This window comes from Eupeodes corollae, chromosome 1 (genome assembly GCF_945859685.1).
Source record: "Eupeodes corollae chromosome 1, idEupCoro1.1, whole genome shotgun sequence".
NCBI classification, from domain to species: Eukaryota; Metazoa; Arthropoda; class Insecta; order Diptera; family Syrphidae; genus Eupeodes; species Eupeodes corollae.
In genome coordinates this window covers 8069383-8092802 of record NC_079147.1, presented here as the reverse complement: position 1 = coordinate 8092802, position 23420 = coordinate 8069383, and the positions used below count along the sequence as shown (strand labels likewise).

General features: G+C 35.1%; 1 protein-coding gene across 1 annotated transcript; it reads left to right on the top strand.

Moving 5' to 3' along the window:
* Window positions 1–1019: 1019 nt before the first annotated feature.
* On the top strand, window positions 1020–13898 carry LOC129941399 (phenylalanine--tRNA ligase beta subunit). Its single transcript, XM_056050023.1, has 7 exons — window positions 1020–1178; window positions 1248–1303; window positions 1411–1568; window positions 1629–1797; window positions 12351–13380; window positions 13444–13596; window positions 13664–13898. The coding sequence occupies exons 1-7, from the start codon at window positions 1121–1123 to the stop codon at window positions 13813–13815; spliced, it is 1776 nt and encodes a 591-aa protein (XP_055905998.1). The 5' UTR covers window positions 1020–1120; the 3' UTR covers window positions 13816–13898.
* The last annotated feature ends 9522 nt before the right edge of the window (window positions 13899–23420 follow it).

Genomic DNA, 23420 nt, shown 5'->3' with positions numbered 1-23420 from the left:
TTTAAGTTAGTTTTAAGTTTTATTTAAGGACATTATTTTAAGTAGTTTGTAAGTAAAAATAAAAAAGGATATTGATATTAGTTTTTTTTTCAAATTTTCTAATAAATTCAAAAATAAATGAAATTAAATTTAAATGAAGTAAAATAGATCTTAGGGCCGAAAGGCATTAGTTTTAAGTGTTATAGTTTAACTTAGAGTGTCCGTATGGGACCATTAAGTTAGTTGTAAGTAATGGATAATTAGGCTAGTTTTATGAATTTTTGTCTAGCTTAGATAGGTTTAAGAATGAATTAATAAAAATGAATTAAAAAAAAATATATATATAGTTGCAACAAAATAACGTTTTCATGAAATTTTACACATTTCTGGCCTGTTCTGCTTCACAAATTTCGTCTTTAAAAAGGTGTTAAATAAAAAGATTTCGTCCATATTTTCGAGAAGTATTGAATTTTAACAACTTCAATTAATAAACGCATTTCTTAATAAGGACTTGCTTGCCTGTCTTGCATTGCGTCTTCGAAGTAATTTCGCGATACTAGGAATCTTGCTTCTAATTTAAGATCAACAACAGACATACATTTTCGTTGAATTTCGTAGAATTCGACAGGGGTTCACACGATCGAGCCATATTATTTTGGACTTCCGATGCTTTAGAACATTTGTATTCATTAAATGGCTCAAACCAGCCTGTTATAGCCTTAAGAATTCACATCAACATTTTATTTTGAACTCTATGTAAATAAATAAATCAATCGTTAAAATTAAAAAGATCCCAAAAAAAAAGTTTGCGTTTTTATTAAGATAAACTTCGAAAGAAATAGTAATAAAAGAACCAAATATCTATTCAAAATAGATACTGTCACCAATTTTCTCGTGTGAAACAGAGTTATATTATGTTTGAGGCTTAATAAATTATTTTTTGCTTAAGTGGCGCCATCTACTGATGAATAGGTAAGCAAATTATCCATTAGGTGATACACGATTCTTGTAAGAACTAAGAACTGTCAAGTCAAGTCAAATCCAAAGATACGGTAGGAGGGTAGCAGCCACATTGCAAGTTGGAAATTAAACAATTTTAAATTAAATATTATTTAAAGTAACATTTTAAATTGTCAATAAAATGCCGACGATTGGTGTGAAACGTGATTTACTTTTCGATGCTCTGGGCAAAAAATACAGTAAGTCAATTATAAGTTTCGTGTCAGAATTCCAGAATTAACTTTACTATACTTGAATCTCTAATTTAGCTGATGATGAGTTCCAGCAACTTTGCTTTGCTTTCGGTCTTGAGTTGGATGAAGTGGTAAGTAAAACTATAAATCAATATAAATCAACAATAAATCATGCAAATTATGTGCTCTATGAAATTTACCAAAAATAAACATTTCCATTGTCGTCTTTCTTATCCAGACAACTGAAAAACAAATGCTTACTAAAGAACAAGGCGATGTTGCAGCAGCTAAGGATGCGTCTGAAGAAATCATCTACCGCATTGATATTCCAGCAAATAGATACGATTTGCTATGCATGGAAGGTCTAGTAACTGGATTACTGGTTTTCCAAGAAAAGTAACTAATTTTTAAAGGAACAACAATCTAGAAGTCCATTATATTTTGTTCTCATTCTAGAATTAAACCTCCTCAGTTTAAATTGGTCGAACCCAAAGGCGGAGTTGAAGCTCGTCAAACTTTAAAAATTCTACCTGAAACCGCTCAGATACGTCCGTTTGCAGTGGCTGCAGTTCTAAGGAATGTTACATTTACTCCAGAGTCGTACAATTCGTTCATTGATTTGCAAGTGAGTTACTAATGTTTTTTCAACAATACTCTTTTACTTACTTCCAGAAAAGTTGTAATGGACTATAACTCAGTTAAAAAATAGGGTTTAGTATTGTTTACAAAACTAATTTACTTCGGCCAAATGTTGTTTAGAAGTTGACTTTAGGTTTAATGAGTAAGTTCTTGCTTGAGAAATACACGGTGGGTTATATTAAATCTCTAATTTCAAACGTGCTTAAAACAAATTTTAAATAAAAGCGTTATTAAATAGCGAAACAATATTATAACTTAACTGTGCATCAAAAACTAGAAAACTTCCCTGACAACTTCTACAGTTCTGAAAATGTTAAAAAGTACTTAGTTAAGAGAAAACGACAAAATTGTGCCAATTTTGACTAAATCCAAAACAGATACGACCTGTGAAGAAATTATTAGGGCCTCATTTCTACCTCTGTCTCCTCTTCCTAGTGCTCACACTGTGTCTTTACATAATAAGGGTAGTAATATCCCCTTAAGTGTTCGCTTATCATATGTGTTCCTATGCTATAAAGCCAACCCTACTGAGGTTAGGATAGGTTAGGTTATAGTGGCTGTCCAAGATGGAAACGGACACACTTAGGCCAGTTTAATGGCCCATTGTGATACCACATGAATCTCGAGGCTTCCTCCTAAGCTCAATGGAACCAGCTAGAGTCCCTTACGAAACGTGCGAGGCTGATTATACCGATATGATTTAGATCGTTAAAAAAGAATTCTCCTAGGTAATTCTTGCGTTTTCGAGCTAAAGCAGGGCATGTGCAGAGAAGATGAAGAACCATTTCTTCCTTTTCCTCGTCCATACAGCTTCTGCAAAAGTCATTTGAGAATACGCCTAGTCTCGTGGCGTTCTTTCCTATTAGACAGTGTCCGGTTATGACACCTATTATCGAGCTTATATGCGATCTGCTTAGAGAGAGCAAGCACCTTGAACGTTTTAACTCCAGTGTTGGCCAGATGTTTTTTGTGGCTTGACACGTGGTGATGTTGGTCCATCTGGTGCCTGCCCTCCTCGCAGCGTCTTGCATTAGCAACAGTTTACAAGTAGCGATTGGTATGCCAGTACTTGCCAAACGTGGTAGGATGGGCTATACTGTACCGTTCCTGGCGAGTTCATCTGCCTTACAGTTACCTGGAATGTCTCTATGGCCCGGCACCCAGCAAAGGGTGATGATCGACAGTTATGGACTGTTATAGAGTTTGTAGAGACAGAGTCCAGAGATTTGATAGCGGCCTGGCTGTCAGAGAAAATACGGATATCAGATGTTGATATTACGTTTTCTTTGAGCCAAGACAAGACTTCCTTAATCGCCAAAAGTTCCGCCTGGAAAAAGCTACAATGATTGGGAAGGCGGAATGAGAGACTTAATTTCGGTCGTTCAGAGTACACACCTCCACCAACCCTACTGAAGAAACCCAAAAAAAAGTAAAACAACCCAGGAAGGCCTGTAACGCCCTTATTCGATGGATCCAATTCATACATGACCAAACATTACTTCAAAATAAAAACTGCAATGTCTCAAAGGCAGTACAAATTTGTTGTCATTTGTAAAAAACATGAGGTATTCTTCCTCGGTTCCTACGCTAGTTGTCAATGACATTTGTTTGCTGTTTAGAGAAACCTAATCTCTTTGCTAGGCAGTTCGCCGCCAATTCTTGAGCGAGTTAGTGATTCTATGGAAGCACTCGTACTATGGCAAGAGTCCTTAGAAATTTTAACACACATACATTAGCTGGTGCGGAAAGTATCTCCGCTATTGGTCTCAAGAGGTGTTTTCAACACTGGTAAAACCACTCAGTAAGCTTTTTCATCTGTACTACTGAGGTCTCGTTTCGAGCGGATGGAAAACAGAATTTGTCCCGCCAATCCCCAAAAAAATGCGAATCATGGGAACGCAATGCAATAAAGGGGCGGAGGCCCCCTCACCCCAAATTATTTTCAAAATAAAGTAAACCATTTTTTTCACTCGAGCTTTTCAATTATTATGAAACCAAGTAATTGTATAAGATTGTATAAATATAAACGGAAAAAGGAATTATCTGAGATTAAATTTTAGGGTTAACGAACGGAACATTTCAAGCTTTTCTGGCCGAAAAATCGTTGATGATGTCGTTGAAATCTAGTTCTCGGAGGAAATCGCTTCCAATGCTCAGGAGAGAAAGCTTCGATAGAGGATTTTGTCCCATCGTGGTTCGAAGCCTTTTTTATAATTTTCATTTTTGAAAATGAACGCTCTCCAGTGCAATTTGTTACCATCAAAACAAATTACATTCTCAATGCAATTCCGAAGTTTGGGAATTTAGCTCTGAAATTTTGATTTTCGAGAATTTGGCTGTAAAAAAGTTCCGATGATTGATATGTTTCATAGTCCTTTTTGTATGACTCAATCAAAGACACTAATTGAACCAATTCATTACCAATACTAGGCTCTAAATCATCCAGATAAACTTTCAATGCCTCTGTTGCAGCGTGCAAATTTTCAGCATCCATCTTCTCGATGTGATTCAGGAATCCAAATCTCAAAAGTACAGCTTCATAGGCATGCAATCTTTCAGTAAGAGAAACAAAAAGCTGGCCAATCACTGCGATGAAGGCGGATAATTCGTATTTTTCCTTGGGGGACAGATTTGCGTCTTGTTCTTTCCCGTAATCGAGTGGATTCAACCTCACGTTTCTCGTTCTTATGCGGCTGCTTCCTAGTATTTATCAAAATCATTTCGTTTGTATTCCACGAATGATTCCAATGATTCTAGTGTACACATTGCAGATTCATGAATCATTTTCTGGCCTTTCAACATCTTGTTTGTAGCGTTGAATCGACCCAAGATATCGTTTCAAAATGTTGCAAACAAAGGTGCGTTGCTTTATTCCTCACGATGTCTTTTTGCTCTTTATTGGAAGATATGCTGGTTAGAGCTTCTTTGATTTCCAAATAGCGTGTCGCTGAGCTTTTTCATCAATCAGAATTCGGTGCCGCACTGTACTGGCTGTGAAAAACGTGTACAAATTCTGCACGAAATCAAGAAATTGAACAGCCGATAGCAGCTGCCTTTCCCAGCAAAAAAAAAAATACATATCAAGGGAAAAGGGGTTAACTAGTGTTTCTAGTTAGAATTTGAAACAAAAATTTTCCTAAGTCTTCCATCCCGGTTGCCTTCCCCTCAATCCGGCCCTGATTATAACCCTAGAAACATCTCCAAGATCGAAAGCTTCTTAATGTCCACTAGAGTGACCGCAATAAATCGATTTTCGAAATTGGGTCGGGGGAACCCCATAAAATGATCAGTCTTTGCAGATTTTTAGCTAGCCAAAATTTCAGCTCGATTCGATAACGCTAAATGCTGCCGACACGTGCTCAAAGTTTCAAAAAACTCTTTTTTCTCTGTTTTGCGAAGTAAACTAGCCCTAGATCCCAAAGAACTGTCCCTATTCTCATTATTTATACAGGGTGTCCCGTAAGTAATGGATAACCCTGAAATGCCTCATAGTAGACTTTATGACCGTCCTGAAAACTGATAAAAAAAGTTCTATCCCAACCACAAGAAAAGTTATATGCATTTTTTTGTTCTGTGCTTTATTTTTTTTTCTTACTTTACATTTTTAAATACCACGGCTACATGTGAATGAGTTCCATCATTTTTTTCAGGAATATTTTACATTACTTGTGCCAACACATAAGTAGAAGAAAATTATTATAACTGTTGGACTTCTTAGACTTCTTATTTAACATTGAATTTCAATGCAAAATGTGAAAACAAATAGTTTTTGAAAAAGTTAAATCATAGCTGGTATAAAAAAAATGCATGAACTGAGTGGCCAACTATTTTAGAAAATGCGCGTTTAATGCAGATTTTAAAATGGTATTACTTATTATTATATCTAGAGTCAATAGCAAGTTATTGGTAAAAATCTGCAATACTAGAGTAAATTTAGCAAAAAACAAAAGTTTTCAAAATTAGCACAGTAAACGTTAAAATAATGCCAAGCGTTGAACAAAGCAGACTTTTGATTTATTGGCGGTTTCTACGATGTTGTCCTAATGATAAATCCAAGCTTTCAACTTCTAGGGCCGAATACATTATTGATAAAAATGTCAAAAAGTGCAAAAAACGGTTACATTTTCTAGCTTGTTTTGAATTTTACCTGTTCTATTGGGCTTTAACAAACCCATCAAATATTTTGTTGGTTGCTATTAGTTTATTTGTTATTTTCTCCAAACAAAAAGTCTTCTGATTTAATTTTAATTGTTTTTTTTTTTTATAGTAAATTGTAAGATCCTGAGAAAGCGAGACCTTTTTCAAAAACTATTTGTTTTCACATTTTGCATTGAAATTCAATGTTAAATAAGAAGTCTAAGAAGTCCAACAGTTATAATAATTTTCTTCTACTTATGTGTTGGCACAAGTAATTTAAAATATTCCTGAAAAAAATGATGGAACTCATTCACATGTAGCCGTGGTATTTAAAAATGTAAAGTAAGAAAAAAAAAATAAAGCACAGAACAAAAAAATGCATATAACTTTTCTTGTGGTTGGGATAGAACTTTTTTTATCAGTTTTCAGGACGGTCATAAAGTCTACTATGAGGCATTTCAGGGTTATCCATTACTTACGGGACACCCTGTATAAATAATGAGAATATGGACAGTTGTTTGGGATCTAGGGCTAGTTTACTTCGCAAAACAGAGAATAAAGAGTTTTTTGAAACTTTGAGCATTTAGCGTTATCGAATCGAGCTGAAATGATGGAGCAAATCTTTACATCGTTTGGGAGAAAGTTAGATTATTGCACTTCATATTTCAAAAGCATTTGATAGAAAATGCGTGCTTTTGGTTCCTATCTCACCTTCATTGAATTAGTAATTACTAATTACCTTTTGGATCGTTCAATACAAGTAGTATTTGATGGGTTAAAGTCTGAAAGCCACAAACTAAATGCTGGTGTGCCCCAAGGCTCTGTTCTTCTCCATCACTCTTTTTCATTTTTATTAATGATCTCCGGTCTGCGACTTCTAATCCAACTCATTGTTTCGGTGACGATAGTACTCTAAGCTTTTCTTATTCGTTTTCATACTTTCATCCTTTTTTTCGAGTGTGGTACTGCAACTACAAAATATGATAAGCTCATTAAAGGGGGAATAAAAAAGCCTTTCCATTATCCATAGATGGCACTTGCATTAATGTGACTGAACATCTCGATGTTCTCAGTATGTGTGTCACCAATAACATCTTGTGGAGCGATCACATTCGCGTTTTCGACAAAAATTCGGCAAAGGGTTTGGGTGTTCTAAGGCGATACAAGGAATTTGTATCCCCTTCTGATTTGGCCGCTATTTACAAGACTTATATACGTCCAAAGCTTGAGTATAACTCCCATCTCTGAGCTGGTGCTCCTGAAACTAATTAAAGCCTCTTGGACAGTATTGAACGTAGAGCATTTAAATTGATTGTGTTAATATCATCATAAGTTCATTTGCTTCGCATGAACATCGTCGTTAAGTTTCTTGTCTAACCTTTTTTACCGTATTTTAACGCTTTATGCTCTAGAGTGTGCGCTTATTATAAAAAAAAGTTTCCACTTTGGTAAATCTCCCGCAACTACCGCCATTTGGAGTCCTACATATTTTAACGACGAAACTTTAAAACAAATAAATTATAAAGTTTCTTTTAGATGGCATATTACTTGCTGCATGTTCCAAGAACCTAAGCCATATCTTCAGTAAAAAAAGCCAAAAAGTGGTTCAACCTTGGAATTTGATATATTAGGCAAGAAATGTTTGTATGCCTCCTAAAATTTAGTGTCCGCGTCGTAAGTTATGGACCTTCCAAAGTTCGCGAAAACTGCTTTATCGTGATTATCTGGTGTAAATACGTATAGTCCAGTAAAACAAAAAATAAATTCTGCCTTTAGCAAAGCCAGCAAAATTAAACACGAGTGTTAACGAGGACCGTCCAATATCACTTACTCAAAAGTGTCGGAAAAAATTGTAGCAAAAAGACTGCTGTGGTTTCTAGAAACAAGAAACCTATTAAGCAAGTCGCTTTTAAAGCTAACAAAGGCTGTTACGACCGACGCCCTCCTACACCTCGATTATTATGTGACAAAAGCTCTATCGGCTCGAAACCATTGACTATTTTGTCACTTGACTTCGAAAAGGTTTTCGATATAATTGGTATTCATCAAGTCTTAAACAAAATTCAAGCCTGGGGTATAGGCCCGAAGATATTTCATTATATAAAATCGTTTCTGAACAATAGAAAAATTTGTGTCAAAACAAACAATTGCTTTTCTAATTATTACCCTTTACAGAATGGTATTCCCCAAGGGTCTCCGTTATCAGTAGTACTGTTTTTGATTACTTTTGATGAAATATAAAGTTATTTAATTACAAACTATCCACAATTTGATCATTGTATCTACGCAGATGATGTCTACATATTATGCAGGCATAATAGTCTTCTAGAACAACAAAATATATTTTCAGCGTTGTTTAGGACATTTTAACTTGGTCTGATACTCCCGGAGCAAAATAATCTGTAGACAAATGCAAAAGATTACATATATGCCGTAAAAATCTTGTAAAAAATATACTTTTAAATTTAATAATGTGAAAATACAAAATGTAAATACGTTAAGTATCTTAGGTATTGTTTTTAGTGGTAGACATAATTTTAAAAACCATTGCATTGATTTAAAAAAAAAGCCTAGCTGCTAGAGTTAATATCGTTAAATATTTTCCATCTAATTAATCGAATTCTCATTTAAAAACTCCATGTAACGTTACAAGATCTCTTATACTAAGTAAGATTGATTATGGTATTCTTATATATGGTAACTCTCCAAAAACAACAATCAATATTATCAAAGCCCCGTATCGCCAAGCTAGTTGATGTTGATGAACGCATTCTTGAAAGCACAGTAAAGCTCTATGTTAAGCTCTCGTTAAAAGCAAAATATCCCAAGCGCACTCCATTAGCTGATAAATGGACATTAAGTTGTTAAAAACAGTAAATACTTCCCAATTTTTTCACCTTAAAGCCTAGTACATACTTGTGAACCATCTCGTGAACCCATACAAATTTCAGTTTTTGGTTCACTCGTGAACTTGCTTGTGAAGCTGAGTGGAGAACAAAGTGGAGAGTTTTCGTTCACGGGCAATTCACGTGCAAAATGTACGGGAACTGTTGGTGAAGCTTTGACATTTGGTTTGTTCATGTTCACAACGTGTACTCACAAGTGTGTACCAGTGAGCAATGTCAAAAGTTCACTTTCTCCACTGGCGAACGTTCACTTCACGAGGAAGTATGTACTAGGCTTAAAAAATAAATAAATTGGACGGCGCAACAGTCCGTTGTGAACCAGGGCCTAGTGACTTACAACTCGCAACCATTCCTGTGTGCGAGTACTGTTGTCAGAATTGGAAGGGACCTACAATTTTAGGCCGAATCCGAACGGCTAATTTGAGAATGCACTTTTTCATGACAAGAATTACTCTTGAAGGAATTGTCAATTCCTCGCAAGAGGCAGTACCCGCGCAAATTAATTTTTTAAATTAAGGTGGCACAGGCAGGGATTGAACCCAGACCCCTTGCATGACAGTCCAACGCACTAACCATCATGCCACGGGTACTAGAAAAATTATCTTTTATAATGGATACGACAGACCACGAAAAGTGTAATACATCTAGCAATATGTACCGGGCATTATATCATGACGTAACAACTTTATTAAGTCTTTGTATATGAAAACTATAGTACTCTCATGGTGGAAGTCGAATAGGGCGGCATCTACATATTTTTTGTGGAACGTCTAGCGAAGACATTAATGGAGAAATCGATTGCAGTCGGGAGACTTATAAATTTTATAATTTGCAATAGAGAAAGACTATAGTGAATTAACGAAAGTCTGAGTGCGAGGGGAATACACATTTGTTTCTTTGTGTTTGAATTTTGGTTTGGTTGTATTTTTACATATGCAAAACGGTAGACTTTCTATACAAAGATGATAAGACAAAGGCAGGTGAATTGCGATTTCGTGTAGAAATTTTGAATCGATTTGTCTTCAAATTTTAACATTAATGTCAAAAACGTTATACTTGTTGCACACAATTATTTTGGAGATAAAATCATTTTTTGATATTTTAAGTCAACTAAAATTTTAACCAACATTTTAGAGCCCTTTTCGTATATTTTTGCTTCAATATCTACAAAAAAAAATGTATTTGAGGTCGATATTTCTACTTGTTATTTAGCTATGGAGGAGTAAAAAAACTTCGCGAACGTACTGACGTATGCAAATTGTTAAGTGTACGGATATGATCACTGTCCGGATACTAGTAGGAATTCCCTATGAAATTTTATGAAATACCTTCCGAGCTACCAATACCTTTTTATCTTAAATTTGAATTTGAGATCAAACCCACATCCTGAAAAAAAAATCACCTACCAATTGATAACTTATCTACAAAAAAAACTTAAACTTTAAAGGTCAAACAAATCTAATCTTCAAATGTTGCAGAAAAACTTAATGCCAAATAAAAGCAAAATACCTCTCAGCCAAAATATACATAACTATATCCAAACGTATAACTACCCCCATATTCTTCTTCTTTACAAAGATCTGCAATACAAAAATCGCATCGTAGCTTTGTATTCATAATACAAACCTTTGTGCATAGATATATGTATAAAGATCGTACACAAGGAGAAGCAGCCTTATGAATGTAAATAAAAACAAAAATCGGTAAAAGATCCTTAAAAGGGTCCATAGACACCACACTTGTGTTCACACCGGTGCACTGGAAAATGGTGTGGCATCCGCCACACACTACACACCAAATCATACACACATTAGTTGTGAAAGAAATTTCATTTTATTAACACAACATGCGACGCACCACACTCAAATACGATTCACATGCAACTGAATAGGAAATGTGCGCGCGCATCCCCATACACATCACACCGATTGAGACACCGACACAAAAAAATTAAAATCTTTTGATTTTACTCGCTCCGTGTCTCACACCGAAAATCGGTGTCGACACCAGCCCACACAAGGCACACATTTCCGCACACCGACACAAGTGTGAACACAAGTGTGGTGTCTATGGACCCTTTAATAGGGGATGTAAGCATACAAAAATTTTATTCATCCCCTTATTGGACAGAATGTTCAGCCATTTTTGTTATACTCTACCTTTTTTTATATAAAAGTGCATTGATGTAAAGAAAAAACAAAAACAAATTCATTGGCCTTCATATGGAAGCTTTGTATATGAAAACTTATACGAGGATAGACTCAAATAGAATGAAGGAAATTGTGTAGATATTTTGGGTGGAAAAATAATTATCTCCCTTATTCTGCTGGCTGCTTATGGAAATGGAAATAATATTTTCTCTCGCTCCCCCGAAATGTCTCCAATTTCGATACTAACGCCAATAACTCGGCATCCTGTTGCCCTAAAAAATTTTGGTCATGAGAGTACTATAGTTTTCATATACAAAGATTAAATCGAATGGTTGGAAATTTGTATACACTGTTGGTTTGAAAAACCAATTTAGCACATCATTCTCATCAACTTACGAAGACGGATCATTGGTATCTAAAGGTTTATTAGATAATATGGCGTCTATTTTTACGGCAGAAGCATCAGCGATCCTAAAATCCGCAACTATAATGACAAAGTTAAACAACAATTTTGTTATATGCTCAGACAGTCGTGCAGTTCTAAGAGCAATTCTGAATCCAAACAACACAACTGTTATAATAAGCAAAATAAGAGATCTTCTGATAAAACATCCGATCAAATGAAGATAAATGTGGATACCTGGGCATGTCGGGATTCCTGGTAATGAACATGCTGATAAGGCGGCTAATGAGGCTCTCTCTGCTCCAGTCAAATCGATTGCTAGTCTTACCAAACGTGATTTCTTGAGCGAAACCAAAAACAAACTCACGAAACAACAACTAAGTGACTGGCACAACAACTGTCAACACCCATACAAATTAATCAACATCGAAAAAATCAAACCATGCTACCCAATCACCACCTCAAAGCAGATGAACACTGTTATTGTCAGACAATAACAGTGTGTGTAGGACACACAGCACTCACCCACCAACATCTTATAAAAAAAAGCCCACCAACATGCACTCTCTGTCAAACAACAATAGACTTGAAACACATCCTTGGGATAGGAGCATGCAAATCATTGACATCCAACAACAGCATCTATAACCCAACTTCATCAGTAGAAGAGATCTTGAATAACTTAGACCCTGAGAATATTAAAAAATTATGTAAATTTATCAAATCACACAAGATTGAAATATAAACTCTTAACTCTAATATTTTCTCCAAAACATTATAATATTGTACAAATGTACAGTAATTTAACATACATTTTTGTTCACTTAAGAGCCAAAAGCTCCAAGCAGCTAGTGCTCATTTATGCATTAATATGTACATTTTAATTTTATGTTAATAAATTATAATAATAATTATTAATTCTAATAACACTTTTGCTTTCTAGGATAAATTGCACCACAACATTTGTAGGAAGCGTACTCTGGTTGCCATTGGCACACATGACCTCGACACGATCAAGGGTCCTTTCACCTATGAAGCCCGTGCACCACAAGATATCAGCTTCATTCCTCTCAACCAGACCAAAAAGATGAATGGAAACGAACTTATGGAGTTCTACACGAATCACGCTCAATTGAAGCAATTCCTTCCCATCATAAGAGACTCTCCCGTATACCCAGTAATTTATGACTCCAACCAAGTCGTTCTATCATTACCGCCAATTATAAACGGAGATCATTCTAAAATCTCTTTAAAAACTAAAAATGTTTTCATCGAATGTACTGCCACGGATCTAACGAAAGCCAAAGTGGTACTTGATACCATTGTATGCATGTTCTCAGCTCACTGCGCAGATAAGTTTACGATTGAGCCATGCAATGTTGTTAACCCCGACGGATCGGTATGCACTTACCCCGAAATAGCGTATCGAACTGAAATTATATCAGCTTCCAAAGCAAACGCAGCCGTGGGCATAACGGAGGAACCTCAAAAAATGGCCAACATGTTAACCAAGATGTACTTGGAAACAACTTTGGTGGGTCAAGATGAACTGCATGTCAGAATCCCTCCCACACGGCATGATGTCATACACGCTTGTGATATTTATGAGGATGTTGCTATTGCGTATGGTTACAATAATATCACAAAGTCGTTGCCATCTTTCATGCATATTGCAAAGCAGTATCCGTTGAATAAGCTGACGGAGCAACTGCGTGAGCAAGTTGCTCAGGCTGGGTTTACTGAAGCTTTGACTTTTACATTATGTTCGCGTGATGATATAGCAACTAAGGTGAATAAGTTGATTGAGGATTTACCCGCGGTTCATATTTCGAATCCCAAAACCCTTGAGTTCCAAGTGGTTAGAACTTCATTGCTGCCGGGTCTTCTAAAGACTCTTGTCGCCAATCGTAAAATGCCCCTTCCACTTAAATTATTTGAAGTTAGCGATGTCGTCTTGGCTGAAGACGATTCAGGTTTGTAACTTTTAAAATAAGAACAAATCACTTATGTTATCCCTTTATTTGTTTCAAATGTAGAAGTTGGTGCAAGGAACGAACGCAGATTGTGCGCAGTTAACTGTAGTAAATCAGCTGGATTTGAAGTTGTCCACGGTTTGTTAGACCGAGTAATGCAACTTCTAGAAGTTCCGTGGAAGGCCGGAGAAGGATATTATTTACAGGCATCTGAGGGTAAGAGAATTGAAAACTTCCAAATGTGAAAGGATATTATTGACCAAACTTAAAATTCCTTTTTCAGATTCTAGTTACTTTCCTGGACGATGTGCGAATGTTATGTATAAAAATACTCCCATTGGCAAAATTGGAGTTTTGCATCCGACTGTTCTCCAAGCATTTGAGTTAACTACTCCTTGTTCTGTTGTTGAAATTAGTATTGAACCATTTGTTTAAAAAAAATTAATAAGCTTTGAATTATAATGATTACTTAAGCTCAATATAGACAAAAAATAATAAAATGATTTTTAAATGCTTAAGTTTTATTTTGTATTGCAATTTAAGTAAATAAATTAAACTCGTTCTAATATTTTACATTAAGCCCCATTTAAGTTTATGCCAAAGATCGTTTCCTTATTCAAACAACAATTAGCTATACAAAAAGTAAAAGCTAAACATTTTTTGTAAGTACTTCAGTTTGGAGTTGAACACAATTTCCTGAAGTTCCGTTTTCCACTTGGAAATAAGTTTTTCTTAATATGGATGTGGCTTGACCCTAGTATGTTCCCTAAAATGTACAAGATACTCAGGAAAAAGAATGACAATGACCTTCCGAGTCTGAAACTCCAATATATCAACATCTGATATCTGTATTTTCTCTGATAGCCAGGCCGCTATCAAATCTCTGGACTCTGTCTCTACAAACTCTATAACAGTCCATAACTGTCGATGATTTTTAATGGAGATGGCGCAACAGTTTAAAATTCACCTTTGCTGGGTGCCGGGCCATAGAGACATTCCAGGTAACTGTAAGGCAGATGAACTCGCCAGGAACGGTACAGTACAGCCCATCCTACCACGTTTGGCAAGTACTGGCATACCAATCGCTACTTGTAAACTGTTGCTAATGCAAGACGCTGCGAGGAGGGCAGGCACCAGGTGGACCAACATCACCACGTGTCAAGCCACAAAAAACATCTGGTCAACACTGGATTTAAAACGGTCAAGGTGCTTGCTCTCTCTAAGCAGATCGCATATAAGCTCGATAATAGGTGTCATAACCGGACATTGTCTAATAGGAAAGCACGCCACGAGACTAGGCGTATTCTCAAATGACTTTTGCAGAAGCTGTATGGACGAGGAAGCTCTAGCTCGAAAACGCAATAATTACCTAGGAGAATTCTTCTTTAATGATCTAAACAATTTAAATCATATCGGTATAAACAGCCTCTCACGTTTCGTAAGGGACTCAAGCTGGTTCCATTGAGCTTAGGAGGAAGCCTTAAGATTCATGTGGTATCACAATGGGCTAATAAACTGGCCTAAGTGTGTCCGTTTCCATCTTGGACAGCCACTATAACCCAACCTAACAAATGTGTTTGCGAGCGCAGTTTTTTTTGTCAAGGTGTAAGTAAAATGTTAAATATGAGTTCCCTCTACCACCCCAATCACACCTGAAATTCGTGATTTTTCTAAGAATAGCGTTTGAACGTTCGTTTCTCTTCGTCATTGATTTCAAAATTCATCATCAGCAGGCACATGACTCTTTCGATTGAGGTCAAAACTTTGGCAAGTATTTTTGACATGGTTTGCTGTGCAATTTCAGCGTTCTTGTCACCATAGATTTGGTTTTGGTAACATCCTATTGCCAAAAATTTTAATGCTGCTGATAACTTAATGATAATCGGAACAGCATTTTGTCTTCTGCGTGTAGTAATGTCGGATGATATGGTGTTAAGTAAGAACATAAATCCGTCTTTAGTAATACGATCAGTTCTCGTCGTGATATCTTATAAGTCAGACGTGCACCTTTCTTGTTTACAAAGTGAAAGTCAAAATAGCCCCTAAGCGAGAACGTAGTAAAAGTGATGATGATCTTAGATCTTCAATCGCTAAAATGAAAAAGAACGATATGTTTTCTCAGTTAAATTATCCTCCTGGAATGAACTTTAAAAATAGTGATTATTAGGCCCAGCTCCAAACCCATCCGGATTCGGATGTTAACGACGATGAAATGTCTATCGCCGATCCGCGTAATATTAAAAAGGCGAAAACACCGCCTATAAAATTACTTCTCAAATCTAGTGAATTCGTTCATAGCTTATTAAAAAATTTAAAAATCGAAGACTACTTTATTAAAAGAATTTCTATTGGTATTAAAATATTTTGCGAGTCTTTAGATTCATCACTCATGATAATAAAAGTGATAGAGAATTCAAAATAATACTATTTAGGTTAGATGAACTCAATATTGAAACTTTAAAAGCCGAGTTAGTCTCACTTGGACTTAAAATAAAAGACTTAAAAATGATTTAAAAAAACTACGAAAAATACACTGACGTTTTTTATATTGTGTTCTTAGAAAATGGATCTATAAAAATTTCAGATCTAAGGAAAAACATTACACATATTTTTCGCACTCAAGTTCGTTGTTAGTTCCAAAGAAAATCTAAAGGTAGAATCACCCAATGCCATAACTGTCAAATGTATGGTCATGGAGAGCGAAATTGCAGAGTGAAAACTTATTGTGGTAATTGTTCCGAAAACCACAAAACAGTGTACTGCAAAGCAATCGGCATGTCTAAGTGTGCTAACTGCAACGGCAACCAGAAGTCAACTGATTCAACATGCCCACGTAGAGAAAAGTATATGAAAATTAGAGGGTCAACAATCCCTAGTAAAAATCGATCACCTCATCGTCATCAGACAAACCGTATTCAATATCAGAGATCTGTGCCCAATTATATGAGCACTCACGATTTTCCCCCTGTTCCGATAATCGATCTATATACTTCCCCGGTGGAGCACAAAATGCACAAAAGATTAGTTTCTTTAAAAGTGGCTTAAGAAAATTAGTGAGAAATGATTCAAAATTTTTAATTGCTGGCGACTTTAATTGCAGACAACGTTCTTGGGGTTGCATAAGAGCAAATAAATGGGGGAATTTACTTTTTGATTTCATCACCAGGAACCCTATTTGCTTGCTAAATCCTAATGGTCCAACACATTTTCCAGCTAATAAAAAGGCTTAGAAAAATGCTAATCGGTTCAGTATAGTTCGATAGAACGAAAAAACCTGTCATTGGCTTACAACTTTCATGTGGGTGCGGTGGCGTAGTGCGTAGTGCACTAGCTCCTCACACGCTAGATCGCTTGTTCAAGCCCAGCTCGGGCAAAAAGTTCTTCAAAAATTAAATTGAACATAAAGCGATTAAGCACCACTAAAGGAGTCTGATGATCGGGTTGGTCCCCGTGAAATAGCTATAACTCCAGCCTATGAACTTGGTGGTAGCACACACAAGTTGTTGTTGTTTCATTCTAATATTCAAGGGTTCACCTTCAACAATAGATTTGATGTTAACAAATTGTGTAGAACTAGTCACACAACCAATTACTATACATGCTCTTAGTTCCGACCATGTACCTTTGAAATGTGATATTCTTTTAAGTGGTAAAAGATCAAATGTGCAATATTTAGATTTAAGAAACGCAAATTGGGATAGTTTTCGATCAAGAATGAAAAGATACCTTCGAGATACTCCCTGTGAACTAGAAAATATAAGTCATAATCAATAAGTAGACGAAAAGGTTGAAATTATAACGTAAAGTATTTTGGATAGTGTTTGAGATTTAATACTTAAATAATTTGTCTATAGTAACACCAATTTAATTTACAAGCTAAATTTATATTTTTTACAAAATCTTATTTGCTGACATATCACAAACATAAATGAAGTACCCTATGTTTAATTAGTTAGTTAAGTTAGTTAAGTTACTCAAGAGTAACACAGTTAATTTTTGTTAAAGCCTAAACAGTAACTCCGAAATTCTTTCTCTCTTACATTATACATACTTTCACACACATATATTGTCTACAAAATCTACTCAATTGTAATCTTCCTAACTTCTAATCTCATGACCATCGATCTCTTTGGAATCCGATCGTTGACATGGTAACATATCAAAATAAAGTTGTTCATAACATTTTTTTTCCTTTTTTATTCTATTAGTTAAATTGTTTGGATTTTCGCTGCTGCTGGTTCTATCGCTAACATATTGGTCCTTCGAGCCGGATTTCTTATTGAGCCAGAATTCTTAAAAATTAATTGATACAGTCCGCTATAATTGAATGAATTAAATACTAAAAAGTGTTTGTGTGTGCCTGCTGATTATTATATGTATGCCTATAATCGTAGGTACATACAAAACTTAGTTTTGACTATTTTCACGTGGTAAAAAACATTATATTGACTGATGTGAAAAGACGATTAATAGTTAATTAATTTAGAATTTCGTTTGGTTATTTGATTTTGTATGATGAAATCTGCCAAAAATTGCTATCCGTTTTATTTGCGTCATAGATAACGCTTGTATCAAATTGTAGTAATTCCCAGAAACTTGGAAGATGGCAAGAATTATCCCTATATTTAAAAGAGGAAAACCACCAAATAAAGCTAGTAGCTTCCGTCCAAGAAGTCTTTTAATCAACCTTAGTAAAATCTTGGAAAAAGTGATTAAAGCTAAGCTATTAAATTTTCTTGAAAACAACCATATTATACCAAACAACCAGTTTGGATTTAACTGTTAAAAATTCAAACAAATCTCTGTAATATCAATGTCACTTTTAATGTTAAATTATTGTTTCTTTTGTTCATTTATTTATATATTTATTTGTTAAATAATTGATTAATTTATTTACTTATGTATTTATTTATTTATCTATTTATTTACCTATTTATTTATCTATTTATTTATTTGTTTATTAATTTGTTTATTTATTTGTTTCTTCATTTGTTTATTTAATTATTCATTTATTTATTTATGTATTTCATTATTTATTTATTTGTTTGTTTATTTATATATTTATACGTTTGAATATTTATTTATTTATCTTTTTATTATTTATTTATTGATTTATTTATTCAATTATTTGTATCTTGTTATCTATGCATTAAATAACTAGCAATTTCATTATCATCTGGTAATTTCCTTAGTGTTAAGCCCATTTTATCTATCAAACAGATTTCTAAAATAAAGAAATTCTTAGCTTAAGATTCAAATGTTAAATGAAGGTTTTTTCTCCGTAGTTCTCCTTCTATAGTTTTTCATTCTACATCTCTTTTGCCATACCGAAATATATATTTTCCCCAGTTGTAAGATTATAAAATAAATATCATATCCCTGTGCAAGCTGTGTGTATTCACTTTAATTCATGTAAAATTCTAATGCTTTATTCTATGCAAATAAATACAGTGTCGAGCATAAGCCTTGAAAGAAAAGAAAACTTAAGAACTTAATTTTCATGCATCAAGTTATGTATTATGATAAAACCTTATTCTTTGTTTTACCAATAGAAAAACTTCTAAAACAAATTCTATTTTCTAGCAAAAAATAATAAAACCTTGAAATCTATGGAAAAAAGTAGTGCAAAAGTCTAGGTACTTCTGCACTTTACTAGTTTTAAATGTTTAAATTTGTAACGGTCCTGTTGGCTTTGTTTTTTTTTTTACATGAAGCTTGTAATATGACATGTGTGTGTCAATCAGTACAAAGCGATCGGTCGTGCAGGTTAAGGTTAAAGAAATTTTGTTGTGTAAAACCAAAAAAGCGATGGTTAGGAAAGAACTAACGGCAAATGAGCGTCAAATTATTATTAATTGCCATGAGCAAGGTAAAAGTAATGCGGATATTAATAAAATTGTTGGACGACCCAAATCTACCATACAAAAAGTGATTAACTGTTACAATAAAGGACACCGAATCGAAAATAAAGTCAGGTCTGGTCGTCCGCGCAAGCTTACAGAAAGAGATGAACGAAAAATTGCGGGTATAATAAAAAAAGATCCATTCAAAGATTGCTACCGATATACAGATTTTTTCGAGCATCAGCAAAGTTTTCGAAAAAATCATTAATAGGGCTCTGACCAAGTGGGCTGCGGACAACAAAATAATTCCGGATAAACAGTTCGGGTTCAAGGCGGGTCATGACACAATTCATGCTGCGTCTAAACTCGTTTCTGATATCCAATGGAATAAATCAAAACAACAATGCACAGGTGCTGTTCTGGTTGATTTGGAAAAGGCCTTTGACACCGTATGGTTAGAGGGTCTTTACCTAAAACTAAGCAGGCTTGGCATAAGCAAGCCATTGTTGTATATACTTTATGATATGCTTAACGGTAGAAAGTTTGTTGTCAAAAGTGGCAATGTAACTTCTACCACAACATTCTCAATTAAAAATGGTCTTCAACAGGGAGCGGTGAATTCGCCGATTCTCTTCAGCATTTACACCAGCGATCTGATAGGCAGTCTTACAAAGGCAATTGCGTACGCCGACGATCTTATTGCGTACAGAACGGCCCGAAAGGTTGAGGTTATTAGAATTCTCTTGCAGCGTGATTTCGACAAGATTCAGCGATATTGCGACGACTGGAAACTGAAAATAAATGTCCAGAAATCAGAGACAATTCTGTTCCGGACTCCGTTGGCTAGGGTCACGAGGGATACGTGTATGAATTGGCGCAAGATGGTCATCGTTGATCTTCACGGGCAGCCATTAACGAACAAAAGTGTAGTGAAGTACCTCGGTAACTGGTTAGATCAGTATTTATATTTCGACAGACATATAAATGCTGCTCTGACCAGGGCCAGAGGAGCCTTCGCTCTGACGAAACGGCTGTTTTTTAGCAGTCGGCTTGACCCCAGAGTGAAGGTAATTTGCTACATGGCCCTCATACGGCCAATGATCGTTTATGGTTGTCCTGTGTGGTTCAACGTTGCCCCTTCCCAGATGGAGAAGTTTCGGGTGTTCGAGCGGCAGTGTTTACGACGCTGTACCGGCTTATATCGAACAGCCGAGTCTTCTTATGTGCATTACTATTCCAACGAGGTCCTATACAACGGGGCTCGAATCAACAGAATTGGCAATTTCGTGATAAAACTCGTTCGAGGTCACATTGCAAGAGCTATGTCTTCGACCAACAATTTAATTTTCGGGGCGTTCTATCCGAACGACGAGTATTTTGAAAGTGCACGCTTGAGCGGGTTCATTCCACCAGAGGCATTCCTCTTTCTAGACAAATGCGGTCTGATACAGGATAGATTGGCAGTCCCGTTAATCTACCACGTCAGACGAAGAACCGTGGATAGGCGACTCCCGTACAATCGGGACGTCTTGGCACAAGGTGGAGCGGAGCTCCTTCGGTTCAGTAGGGCTGTGTCCGAACGGGACCGAACTGATAGGGTGAAGCAGGAGAACCAGTTTTGGTGGCTTCAATCGGCACTTGATAGTGGGTAGTCGGGATGGGGTTTTTAAGCCTTGGCCGGCTTACATACTTGTTTTATAGTTTTAGGGTTTAGTTTTAAGTAGAATAGGCATGGTGGCACAAAAAAAAATACAAAAAAAAAAACAAGGAATTAAAAAACAAGGAATATAAAAACAAAAAAAAAAAAAACAAAAAAAAATTAAAAAACGTACAAAAAAGACAATAAAATATAAAAACAAAAAATGTTAGATTTGCTGCTGTGGTTGTTCTAGTTTTAAGTAGTTTATAGGTAGAATAGGTAGTTTAAGTTAGTTTTAAGTTTTATTTAAGGACCTTATTTTAAGTAGTTTGTAAGTAAAAATAAATAAAAAAGGTTATTGATATTAGTTTTTTTCAAAATTTTCTAATAAAAACAAAACAAATAAAATTTAAATTGAAGTAAAATAGATCTTAAGGCCGAAAGGCATTAGTAAATAGTGTTATAGTTTAGCTTAGAGTGTCCGTATGGGACCATTAAGTTAGTTGTAAGTTATGGATAATTAGGCTAGTTTTATGAATTTTTGTCTAGCTTTAAGATAGGTTTAAGAATGAATTAATAAAAATGAATTAAAAAAAAAAAAAAAAAAACCGATATACAGATTAGTTTAAATAAAACAGTTTCTCCGTAGACAGTTGCAAGATCGCTCCAGAGATCTGGGTTTAAGTCGTGCACACCTCGTAAAAAGCCGTTGGTAAGTGAAATAAATAAAAAGAAAAGACTGGACTTTGCAAAGGATTATGCAAATAAATGAAATGAATTTTGGGACAACGTAATATTCTCCGATGAGTCGAAATTTAACATTTTTGGCTCAGATGGGAGGATTAGAGTGTGGAGAAAACAAGGCAAAGCCTTGAATCCTAAAAACATAATTAAAAATGCGAAACACGGTGACGGTGGTGTAATGGTATAGGGGTGTATGTCATCCAGTGGTGTCGGGAATTTGACAATAATTGATAGAATTATGAATAAGGAAGTTTATTTGAACATCTTAAAACAAAACTTACAACAAAGTGCAGAGAAACTTGAGATCGTAGACACATATTACTTCCAACAGGATAACGATCCCAAGCATACGGCTACAAATGTAAAGTTGTAGTTCTCCTATAACACGCCCCACATGCTAGTTACACCCCCCCCCCCCCCAAATCTTAACCCAATCGAACATTTATGGGATGTCTTAGAGAAACGACTTCAAAAACACAATATAACGAGCAAAACCCACCTTAAAGAGCTCCCGGTATCAGAATGGCAATTAATAAAGTCAGATGTCACGAAAACTTGTTAACTCTATGCCAAATCGTTTAAAAGAGGTTATTGGGCTCAAAGGTTTACCCACAAAATATTAGGTAATTATATTCTTAACATAAAACATTCGAAACCGAATTAAATTTTTTTGTCCTTCTAGGGTACCAAGACTTTTGCACTATTGTTGTTAGGGACTAATACTTTTATTTTATTTTTTTTTGAGATCCTTGAAGGACATCTTTCTGTTTTTCTTGTGTTAATTTGTTAAATAAACTTAAACTTGAATAAATCAAAACATAAATTGAAAATTGTGTCTTTATATCATTTACACAATTAATTTTTCAACAACACCCACACGGGTACCAAGACTTTTGCTCGACACTGTATCTCTCGTCAGATCAATTTTGGAATATGCTGATGTTATTTGGAGTCCTATTTATATAGTTCATTCTGATCGGATTGAAAAGATTCATAGACGATTTACAAAATATATATTTAAGAAAATTGGTTTGAACTTAAGTCCTAGTTATGAGGCTAGATGCCAATTACTTGGAATAAAGTCGTTACAATCAAGAAGAAAATTCATAGTGTAATGCTTATTAGAGACTTACTATGCTACCATAATAAATGTCCATCTCTTCTTCCTTGGTACCAATCTATGTTCCCGCTAGGTCTATGAGAGCTAGATTTTTCTTATTCCAAAGAATTCACATGACAAATTATGGTAGGAATGAAACTTTATCAAGATCTATTATATATTTCAATGAAGTGTCTTCAAATATTGACTTTTTTAATCTTAATCGTAATAAATTTAAAAGTGAGGTATTATATTTATTCACTTTTTAATTTGCTCTTGGAGTGCTTATATCTGTTAGCTGTAATGTTGCTTGTAGATTAAATAAATAAATAATTTATAACTATTATTGAGTATAGTTATAGGTATACTTACATTTTCACAGAAACAAAACTTTGCAAATTGAAAATTCAACACAATAAACACAACACTTGATCGAAATGACATTAAACTTGTAATTTGTACCAAGTTTCTCAAACTTGGGTAGGTGCTGCCAGCAAATAGTAAAGTTTTAGCGATCACTTTACACAGACCAAAGAGAAGGTGATGATCAAAATTGACTATCAAAACAGTGACAATCAACTATCGCCTTACGCTATTCCACCCCAGCATGACTGGGAAAGAGCTGAGTTACATTTCAAGAAATTGTACACCATGGCGCTTAGGTAGTAATAAGGCCAATAAAAAGTGGTTCGAAATAAGAAAAAAAAACCATTCA